Raw genomic sequence first — 12,099 nt, 5'->3', positions numbered from 1 at the left:
CTTCTCTCTCTCTCTCTCTCTCTCCCCTTCAATTGTGAGTTATAAAATAGGTTTGTATTTTTGACTTCGGTTCCTTTTAGTTTTGGTATACCTTTTGTCTATGTATTTTTAAAATTGGCGTTTTAATCATGTATTTTTAAAAAGTAATTATTTAGGTTTTTATACCTTTCGATACAAATTTATGATTACATTTTAATGAACAGTGAAAAAAATTGATTACTTTTTAAAAGTAAAAAGATCAAAAGATCAAAATGATTAAAATGAATAAAATATGAAAGTATAAAAATCAAAAAATAGAAGTTTAAAGTATAAAATTCAAAATGAACAAAAATTAAAAGTATAGAGACCAACTGATTAAATCTATAGGGTAGCTATCATAGGTTGGTTCGATAGGAAAATCAAGGACGAGCTCAGAACTAGATGTTTTTTAAGTCATCAGTTTGGATCATCGCAATTAAGTATTTACGCATTCGATACTTAAAGGTATTACGAATTTTCATTTTAATTTTTTCTTTTAAAATTAGTTGTTCAATTGACCAATTAAATCAACTTTTATGAAGCTAACCTAATAAATCCAACAGTGACTTCAAATTCTCACTTCCACACATTGTTTATACTAAAAAAAATATTTAGTTTTTCAAATATTTAGTTTTTCTGCAATAATAGATAAAAGATTCAAGTCTTGTAATTTTAAAACAAATGGTAGGCATCTCCACATCTGTTGAAGTAAAAAAGAACATATAATTGTCCCAAATAATTCTTTTAAAGAAGATCTAATACGTAATTTTAAGGACAATGGATTTTCAATTCATTTCAGCTGTAATAAATTTCAAAATAAATTATAAGAATAATGAATTTTCAACTATAATCAACCTATCCTCGATTGGCATATTAGTCCGTGAAACTAGAGAAAAAGTATTATTACTATTTTGTCAAATATTTTATTTTATAATTATATTAATTTTTTTTCTATTATTGTTACTGTTAACATTATTAATTATTATTATATGGTTTGGTTAATTGGGCTTTAAAAAATCCATTAAATTGTAGTGGTGGTCACTCATTTGGAGCCCAAGTTTTAGTAGGCAGTAGAACATTATTAGAAGTAAAAATAGAGTTCAAAAAGAGAACTATATTATAAAAACAAAAAAAGAAGGCCGTTTGATAACGATTTTTATTTCTAATTTTTTATTTTTCACTTTCTGTTTTTAAAAAATTGTACGTATTACGTTTGATAACAGTTTTTATTTTTTATTTTTACAAAATAGAAAACAAAATAAATTTGAAAACCATTTTTGATTTTATGTTTTTAAAAAGTTAGAAAGTTAAAATGTAAAGTAGAGATACAATGGTGTGGGCCAGGAGTCGGGATGCCCTCTCCCATCCTCGTACTCAAGAAATTTTTTTTAGAGAGATAAAGAAAAACTTTAGATAAATAAGAGGAAAAAAAATTAGTGAGAAAAAAATTAAAAATATAAAAATAGAAAGTTATAAAGATTGTAATGCTCTTAGTAAAAAATATGATTTCAAATTTCAGTATTTTAAAAGATGAAAATGATTTTAAATTCGTAATTGTGTTTAGAACCAAATTAATTTTAAATTATTAAAATTAAAATTAAAAAAAAAAATAAAATACAACATTTTACTATTATGTCCTTATATTTTAGTGTAGGTATTATATAACCTACTAGAAATGGTATATGTTTATCATTATTAGATTAAAAGGTATATATCATACTATGATTGCCCAAATTTGCAACCATTAAAAAACTAATGGCAGCTGGAAATATTAACAGAATTGTAAATATTTGAGATCGTAGATTTTTTAATTAGTATGTTAAAAATGTATAAGCCCATTATTTAATTTCTGGATGGATTTTGGTTTCGAATGGATCTTGGACCATCGGCCGAGTAACAAGTCTCCAATTCGGCCCACCGAGCCCACGACCAGGATAATAAATGGGCCTCAACCGATTCATTGAAGTAGGATTTAATGTGAAATTTGCCACGGTGGCTTCTTTTTCTTTTCTTCTCGGGATATTAGGTTTAACTCACGAGTTTTTTAATCAATCTATGTTCTGATTGGTAGATCTCTTAAATCTAAAATTTTTATAATTTTATCTTAAAAATATTTAAAATGCCATATAATTTTAAAATATTAGTTACAATACATTTTGTCCATCAGGTTTGAATTAGATTTTATTTAGAACGAGTTGTCAATTATTTTAATTTTTTCGCGCGCGCACACACGCACACGCACATGCACATTCAAAAACTCGAAATAAAGTTCTTTTTAATTCATGATGTTTTAGATAAAATTTTATTTTGGTCTTTAGTTCTTAAAATCCTACCCCGTTTTACCTTTGGTAAAGTTTCGAAAATGCCCTATTTTAGTTTGGCCATTGCATAAACTTTCTCTCACGTGATTTCGAAAATGCTCTATTTTAGTTTGGCCATTGCATAAACTTTCTCTCACGTGATTTTATAATATTTTAAGGAGGCCAAGCTTTGGCCTTTGATTTATTTGTTGAGGCTAAGCTTGGCTTTACATTTCCCTAAATATACAGTTCTACTTTATTATATGCTTTTTCACATTGCCACTCTCTTTATTTTATGAATAGTAGATGGAGAATCTCCATAGAAACAGACCATATCTCTATGAAATGAAATTAATAAATAAATCCAAGCATCCAATGACAATAGTAAAACAACTAATACACCTTTACACCATACCATCTTCTTAAATTTTTAAATATTGTAGAAAGTTTGAAATTATATAAAAATAACGACCGACACGAAATATGTTGACAGTTTGTGAAACGTCATGATCCGAATCTACTCGGACACATCGAAGACGAGAAGGAAGGACCAACATGTCTAGAAGCAAAGCTCAGCTTGGTTTCGACTTGAGGAAGATTGATCTAACCGGCAAGAGATCTCTTAACAGTAGACAAAATGTCAATTCCACTCACAGAGGATCTTCTGACTATTATCAGCATAATAGCCACTTGATGACACGTATGAATGCTGTCACAATAGAAGACCACTCTCAAAAGTATGCAACCTCTTGCACTTAATTAAGTTCGATTCCACCCTAGTTCAGACCAAGTACTAATTTAAACTTCAGAATGTATGTAACCGAACACCACACAAGTACAAAATTCTATTTACAGATTGCCAGTTAAGTCACATCAAATATCATATAAGATTCTCTGCTCACGATATCTCAACTAAAACGACCAATTTTCACTAAATTACATATTCCATAAGGTTTTTTTGCTTAAAAAAAGAATTTAATCGAAAGTTAAAAAATAGAGGTTTTAGATTTAACATTTGAAGAAAAGAATATTACCTAAAGAAAAAGAGAGCAAAAAAGGAAAAAAGGAAATCGACAGAGGGCCTCGATCCCCTCTCCTCTCACCCCACCCAATACAGCTGTTTTCTCTGTCTTTGCATTAATTTTTCTTACCCCACTCACCCCATTTTTAAATTTTTTAATAAATAAAATATTATACCTTTTTGGAACTATTTGCTAATTAATTAATTAATTAATTAAGGTAGTTTAAATACTCTTAATAAATATGATACTATTGACTCCTTCAAGAAATGGATTTCTTGAGGATATAATAAAAATATTAATATCTACATTGATAATCTAAACATATGGACACATTTTTAATTTGAATCTCTTCAATGTTACATTTTCTTCCATAATAGCCTATGACTCCGGAGCTAATATTTAGCTACTCGTTTAGTAACATTCTCATTCTTTATTTATTATATATCGATTTTAGTTTTTTTTAATATAAGAAGTTAATGTCGATTTTAGACAAGTGATATGTAGGCACCATGTACGATTTCGTTTTCAAGTTCCGATTAGACCTATATAGAAATTTTGCTTTGCTGATTATACTTCAATGCCTAAGTTAGAACTAGGTGGAAGCAAATAGATATGAAGTACTAAGACTCCAGTGGGTTAAATTTTTGTATCTCATTTCAAAGTTTAAATGTCAGGTACCCAGTGTTAGGCCCTTCGGTCATATTTGTACGTTTGTACGATGCGCTTGGTGCTTCTCTTTGATACGCTTAACATTGATTCGATGTGCTCAACCTTGCTTCAATGTGCTCGGCGCTCTCCACTTTGTGGACCTTGTGGGCTCCACGTGTTCACAAAGGGACATTTACAATACCTCCAACTTCACCCCTCAACATAACATAAGCGTCTTGTCTTGTCTTGTTGTTTATGTTTCTTTATTTTTCATTTTTAATAAATATTTCTAGAAATTGTATAGAAATTTTGAAAATAACATAATTAAGTTTTTTTTATTTATGTTTCCAATTTTAGATTTTTTTCATAACATAGATAAAAGCACTATTTTTATCCTTTTATTTTTAAAATGCATAATAAAATCAAAAATAAATATGACATGAATTTTTTTAAATTAAAAAGATTAAATTTCATATAAAACTTTTACTTCTTAATCTTTTACACAACAAAAAATAATAAATAATTGTCAAACATGTTTTCGTTATTTTTTCCCATAAAAAATAAAGAACAAGAAACAAGTAACTCTTATCGAACATAGTCATATTTTTCTTGATTGAAAAGGAAGAAACAAGAAATTTTTTTTCAAATGAACGATTTGAAGACCTATTGATTCTAACAACTGATTGCAGAGTTGATCATTCGGACCTTTCAATTCATAGATGTGGATCTCGGACCTATGAATGGGGATATTCCCGAAACTCACAAAGAAAAAAGGAAGTGAGTTAGACAAAAAGAGAAGAAACTTGGACAAAAAAAGAAGTAACTTGGACAAAAAGAAACGAAGTGACTTAGACAAATCTTTTTTATCGATAACCTCAGACCAATCAATCGAATATTGATTAATACGTAATCGATCGAACACTACTTGAAAATGAAAATGGCTCTTCTGCTCAGAAATGTGAAAACGAAAAACACGAGCATTACTAAATAGAAAGTAGTATTGATTTAAAAATTGTTTATTTGACTAATAAAACATTATTTAATTCTTCCTTCAAAGCTATGGTAAAACTTAAAACTGTTTGGAAACTGTTTTTAAGAGAAAATCAAGGTACAAACATGTTCGGACAAGTGTTTTATTTTTTTATTTTGGAAAAATTAAGTGATACTTATTTTGTAAAAACTTCTTATTAGTGATTTCAATGTATATAACATTAACCAGAACAAAAATATTTTTTTTTTCTTTTTCTTTCCCGAATGGAAAAAGCATTTTTCCAACTGTCGGTTGATTTCCATTCTAATTTCTACATTGTTTCTTGAATAAAATTAAAAAAAAAAGGATTATCAACTTGGTCTACCGACTCTAATAAGTTATAATTATTTAAAGCTTGTGTTCATCTTTTACCTCTACTTTCTGTTTTAATAAATTTCTGTAACTAATTTTATTTGTGCGATCAAGGTCGTCAAAATTTGGACTTGGAGTGTTATTTTCGTGAGGAAGGGATTGCACAAGAGAAACAAGCACTTCGGAGTTTAAGCTAGTATGAGTTCGACCTAAGAAATTTGACCACAGTACTTCGACCCAACAGTTTTAACTGTTGGTGAAATTTGTTGACAAAGATGGACCTATCATGTACCACATAGGTCTTAATTGGTTGACCAACTTCGACTTATATTTATTAAAGACGTTTGCAATTGAGTATGAAAGTCGACCCTTCCTCTAAACATTGAGTAAAACTTTATCTCCCGACCTTCCTCCATTCTCCCGGTGAAAAAAAGACTATTTTTAACCCAACAAATTTCACGTTCAAACTTGGAAAACATAAGTTTAAAGAAAGGGGCCAACCCCACTTGCTTTGCTTGTCCTATGACTTGGGTTTCAGTTCTCTCTCTCTCTCCTTTAAAAACATAAACACTGTAAACTGGTTGTGCTCTGTTCAGAAGAATCTGAGATTTCATTTCTGATCTGGAAAACCAAAAAAAGATGAGAACCCAGATCTTGGTTCTCGGTTTCTTCTTCTGTTTTCTTCTCTTGAGCTCCTCTTTCATGGATTCCGCCATGGCCAACGGAGGTACTTTCTCTCTCCTCTCCTCTCTCTCTCTCTTTTTATGCAAAGATCGGCTAATTTATTTCATTTCTTCTGTTCATATTATGTAATGCAACTCAGATCTGCGAAAAAAAAAAAGAAAAAAGTTGTGAGGGCATAAACAAATAATCCTTGAATTTGGTTTTCTTTTGAATTTTAAATGAAATCTACCCTCCAAACCATGGTTGTTTGCAACTTTTTCCTTTGAAATGTGGAAATTTATGCCAATCAGAAAATAATGCTTTAGAACTTCCCTACTAATAATGTAGCTTCTCAAACCAATGCCAATTTTGAAAAATTAGCATATCATAGAACTCATTGGGTCAAATCTACAAATAACTTACCGTGTTAAAATTCGCCCATTATTATTACTCAATAATTAAATTTACATCTTTTAATAAAAGGTCTCGGATTTGATTCCTCACTGATGTAATACTCCGAAAGGAAGAAGAGAAACGCAAAACTAAAATGTCTCTTGAGTTTAGAATTTAAGGAATATGGATGGTCAAATCAAAAGTTTGATGAGATCTGTCAAAACATTGTCGAGTCTAGTGAGATCTCTAAATTTTCAATTTTAAATTTTATAATAGTATTTCTTTTATTGCTGTGCCTCATAAATTGGGAAATTTGAAATTTTGACCCCTCCCATAATTCACTTTGGATTTATGATCCCATTTTGAAAAAACCTAATCTATGACCCACCCTTCTTTATTTATTAATAATTTCATAATTTTTAAATGTAAAATTACCGTAGTACCCTCATGTTTCAAAATCAACATCTCCCTCCACAAATCTCTTTACAAATCTTTATTCCCTCCAAAAATTTCTCACAATAATTAATTCCAACCCGAAAAAATCTAACTTTTAAAAAAAATATCTAACTCAAATAGTAAATTAAAAGTTTAATATGTAAAAAATAAAAAAACGTACATAATTACATAATTTGGGCGAATTTAATTACAAAAAAGTCAAGATTACAAAAAATTTGGGACAATATTGCATTAAATGCTCAAGATTTAATTGATAGCCAAGAGGAGAGAAAAAGAGAGAAAATGCAAAAAAAAAAAACAAAAAATCTGGAAATTGGGATCCCGGACCGGGATGGGAGGATCCCGGTCCGGGTTAGAAGAATCACGGTCCGGGATTGCAGAATCCCGGACCAGGTTACTATTCGGTCCAGGATTCTGCAATCCCGGACCGGGATCCTCCCATCTCGGTCCGAGATCCCAAATTCCAGATTTTTTTTTTTTTTTTTTTGCATTTTCTCCCTCTTAATTCCAGTTTCTTTGAACCCTTATTGTCAATTAAATCTAGGGCATTTAATGCAATTTTGGCACGACATTAATGAAACCTTAAATTTTTTTTTGTAATTAATTCCAAACAAATCTTATGCATTTATTCTTGAATCATGCAAATCTTTTTTTTTTAATTAATTCCGAACAAATCTTATGCATTTATTCTTGGATCATGCAAATCTTTTTTCACCTTAATTTACTTATTTGGAGAATTTAATTTTCAGATTTTTTTTGTATGGATTCGTTTGTTAAGTAATAAATTAATCTATATGAGATTCAAAATTAAAAAAAAAATGCTAAGGGTTGGGAGAAGAGATTGGTGGATAAATTTACTTAAAATAAACAAGGATATTTTGGTAATTTTACAAAGACAAAAAGTGGGAAAGGGTCACAAATTAGAACAGTAGGGTCACAAATTAATTTTTTTTAAAAAGTGGTCAAAAATCTAGATGAGTTATATAATGGGGCTAGAAACCCCAATTTTCCTCATAAATTCTTGAATTAAAAAGAAAAAAAAAATGTGTACTTGACAATTTTAAAGTTAAGGATCTATTAAATGGAAACATAGAAAGATTAGGTATGTTCTATTGTACGTTTTTTAAAGTTCATAAATTTATTAGACACGATTCTAAAAGTTTAGAAACTAAACTTGTAATTTGAAGATGTGTGCACGAGGCCGTGTCGAAAGAGGTGCTCGCGAGCGGGGCTAAAGCGTCGGTGCATGAAGTACTGCAGACTGTGCTGCGGCAAATGCAAGTGCGTTCCCAGCGCTGGGGCTTACGGCAGGCACCACTGCCCTTGCTACAGCCACATCCACACCTATAAGGGCAGGACCAAGTGCCCTTAAATTTAAGCCCACTGTGCCCTACAAAAGCCAACCACCCCCAATAATTTTGTGTCTCAATTATTATTTCTTAAAGCTTGAGGTTTGGTGTGTCATGTGTGTGCTGTGCTTTAATAAATAATAATATAATGTGTATGTATTTATCTACTTCTATTCTATTCTATTTGTTGGGTTTTGTCCTATATTCAAAAAACGTATTGGATTGTGGATCCGAATATAGGTCAACTATTTAAAATGCAGTTATTTTCGATTAAAAGATCGTGAATTTGAATTTTCACTAAATATATATATAATAAAAAGTATTGTATTTCCTTATTTCTAGATATTTAAGTATGACATCTATTGTTGGAGGAAAATTGTGCAAGAGTCAAAGAATAAGATGATGGCTGTGTTGTTTTCTTTGTCGGTTTTCATTGTTGATTCAGTTTGTTCCTTATTTTGTATGATTTATTATTCCCTCGTCTAAATCTATGACTATGTTTTCTCATTAGTAGTATATCGTTAGATTAGAAATAATACTAAACTTTCATTCAAAAGATAAGGATATATATACACAACAATAGAAATAATAATAATGTTGCGTGGAGAAGAATAACTAACTCAACCCAAAGAAACTTAGGAATGCAAAACACTTCCCCCACAAATTTATAACATCAAAAACTTTGGTCCAACAACTAAATCTAAAAAAATAAAAATAAAAATAAAAAACGTCTACATAAACATAAACTATTACATATTCTTCTCTTAACATGATTTAAGTAATTCAATCAAACCAACAACAATTCATAGATTCTTCCCCCAAAAGCGCTCTTTCTAATTACACCAAACAAAACTAATGCCCTTAATCTAGAAAAGGAAGAAAATGGCAAAAGTAAACTAGTTAAGACACTGAGGATTTGATATCGAGCTTCTTCTTTTACGTTTGACTGCAGCTGCAACCACACTTCTTCCATAAGGATGAAATTCAAGAATATGTTGTTGACTCTTAATAGCCCTTACTAGTAAGTTATATGCTTCTCCCTGCAACATCGAAGTATATATTTTATGAGTCGACAGAAATATATATCACATGTTTTAACGTGATGAAATAGATATATTCGTTTCACCTTAGCAACCGACAATGCTTTCTGAGCAACATAATTTCCATATTGATTTGTAAAAACTTGAATCCAATTCTCTTTATTCTCCATTATTTCAAAGATAATTCCAGCAGCTTCATCCTCCCCACAGCCCAAACATTTCTCCACCACATGGCTCCCAGCCTTGCTTAAACAAAGCTCCACAAATTTGTTCCTAAGCACTTGTATTACTCTTGCTCCAATATTTGCTTGGTCTAATTCAATCAAAAATTGTATGACAAAGTTCCTGAAACAAAATAGAAAATATTTGTGTTATTTGAATGTCAACATCTTTTATAGTATTGAAATGGAGATCATAATAGTAATGGTGAATTACGCATAAAAATGTGTTGAAAGATGACGAGCTTCTTGTATCAATGGAGTCACCAACACTCCTCGAAGTGTCCCTTCAGCATATAGAATGCAAAATGGGAGTATACAACACCCATTTTTATCTTTGGCAAGCTCCAAAGAATTATGTGCTATTTCCAGGAGGATCATCTACCACCATTATCATACATTTTTAAGATTCTATATTAGTTTGAGAAAAACTACAAAATCTTCAGAGATTTATATATACTTTTTGAATTACGACAGACTAAAAGGGAGACACTCCGCGCCTGAAAAGTAGGGTTTGGAGTCGAGTTTTCTTACCTCGTTATCTTGTCGAGAAAGATTTCGAAAGCAATTTATGAGCACGTCGTGGCCGGGACCGGAGCTTTTTGCCAAGGCGACGCCATGGTGGCTGATCACTACTGCAAAGAGTAACTGGTGTTGGGGGTTGCTCAAACGGCATAACAATTTTACCACAGCTTTTTGTCTGTAAAAACAAAACAAAACCACACCCTAAGTTTAAATCGATTTGAGTGACTCAAATTTCAAACTTATTTTACTTTTTTAAAAAATAATTATTTTAGTTTCTCAATACTCAAAATATTTTATTTTGGTATTAGAGCTCTTAAAAAACAATTTTGATCATTTTTGTTATATTTACCCCTGAACTAACTTATGTGCCTTTAGTACATCTTAAATATTACCACGTTACTATACATATTAAAAACTACATTATTCATTTATTAAAAAAAATGGCAAAAATTAAAATAATATTTGAAAATTCATAACGGAAAGGGTTCAAAAATGCTTTAATGATTAAATGAAAAATAGATACAAATCCATCCCATGAAGACAAATTTAAATATCTTTTAAACCATATTTTGAAACACAAAAGGATAAGATTTATAGAATTGAAATGCCAGAAGATCTTCAAAGTGTAATTATCTCTTAATTTAAACTTTTAACTTTGTTTAAATATATAATATAACCTTGTCTAAAAAAAATGTGTATATAAACATAACCTAATCTTATATTTCTGTTAATTATCCTCAACAAAAATTATTATAAAAATTTTATACATTTTTTTAGCAAAGTTTAAAATACGTTACGGTCCTTAATGTTTTAAAAATTTCAATCTAGTCCTCTTAATATATATTTATTATTTACTTACCCGAGGCTGTGAAGGCAAACAGCTAGAAAGAGATCTTGTTTTCCAATTAAGGAGAGAAGAAGGTCCTTTATGAAATATTCATGGCAGAATCGGAAGAGAGTTTGTACGACGTCGTTTCCCAATGGATGAAGCATTAGTTCATGAATGCAATCCTTTACTCCTTCAACAATGTTTAGGGTTTCTCTCAAATCCCCTCTTTCAATCACTCTCTTCACCACTCGGTAGCCTTCTCCATCCATGGCCATCCTCCTTATTCCTCTACCATGCCCATAAACATTTCCGTTGCTCGGCCTGATGAACGGCTCACCCGCTCCCGACCGCCACATTCTCGAGCTTCCAGCTTCAAAGTTATTTGGTACACCTGCAAAATGTATACAGTGTCGACTTAAGATATAGACAAGTAACTTGATGACAGAGGGAAACATGATAGAATGGATGAAAGTTTTAATTGATCTATTTAAATTAGGAGACCTACCAAAATTAATCTATAAAGTATCTCACATTGAAAAGATAAGAGCCTAATAAAATTTTACCATTGTGCATGGGAGGCTGAAAGAAGTTGGGGCTATCCACGTGATTGCTCATGAAATACGGCGGCCATGAGTGATCGAAAACGTCGACTGCTGCCACCGACGACAACAGCTGTAAGCGGCCGAGTTGAGCTTCCAAAGCTTGGATGGAAGAGGTTGAAGAAGAAGGGTTAAGATTGGTAAATATTCGATTGCCATTTGTAAGGTAGTTTGGAAGCTGGAATGGTGTTTGATTCTCCATTGGAAAGTTAGGGAAGAAGACGATAAAAGGAAGTAGAAAGAGATCAGAGAGAAGGCTTTAATTTGTTTGTGATTATGATTATGTTGAGAGTTTTGTATTATTTATAGTGTTTTGTTTTGAATGTAAAGTTGATTAGGAAAAGGATTAGTAAACTTAAGTTTAATAGGGTTTTAAGACCAATTAGGATTCCATATCGGTTGTTTTCGACTTTGAGGGATATTATAAAGTATTAATTTTCTAAGTTGGGTTTCTTTCGTTAAAAATCTAAGTTAGTTAAGCTCAGTATTGATTAAATTATAAATTTAGTCCTTAATTATATTACTTCAAGGTTTAGTTTCAATTTAATTAATCTCTAATATTCAAACTTATTTTTAATTTAGTTTTAAACTTTTTTTTTTTTATCTTTGTTGTTATGAAGTGTTACCTATAGTAAATATACGATACTTTTAAAAAAAATTATACAATAATTGGAAATGTGTTCATCTTTGTGTATTG

The 12,099-nt window shown here is 30.7% G+C and overlaps 1 protein-coding gene across 1 annotated transcript; it reads right to left on the bottom strand.

Moving 5' to 3' along the window:
• Positions 1-9,087: 9,087 nt before the first annotated feature.
• On the bottom strand, positions 9,088-11,604 carry LOC111017335 (pumilio homolog 12-like). Its single transcript, XM_022293050.1, has 6 exons — positions 11,367-11,604; positions 10,834-11,194; positions 9,984-10,149; positions 9,667-9,830; positions 9,318-9,576; positions 9,088-9,231 (listed from the first exon to the last, which is right to left on the bottom strand). The coding sequence occupies exons 1-6, from the start codon at positions 11,602-11,604 to the stop codon at positions 9,088-9,090; spliced, it is 1,332 nt and encodes a 443-aa protein (XP_022148742.1).
• Between the last annotated feature and the right edge of the window lie 495 nt (positions 11,605-12,099).

This window comes from Momordica charantia (genome assembly GCF_013281855.1).
Source record: "Momordica charantia cultivar OHB3-1 chromosome 4 unlocalized genomic scaffold, Mcharantia_2.0 BLBB01000004.1, whole genome shotgun sequence".
NCBI lineage: Eukaryota > Viridiplantae > Streptophyta > Magnoliopsida > Cucurbitales > Cucurbitaceae > Momordica > Momordica charantia.
Note: the sequence above shows the minus strand (reverse complement) of the source record. Positions and strands in the feature narration are given on the sequence as shown.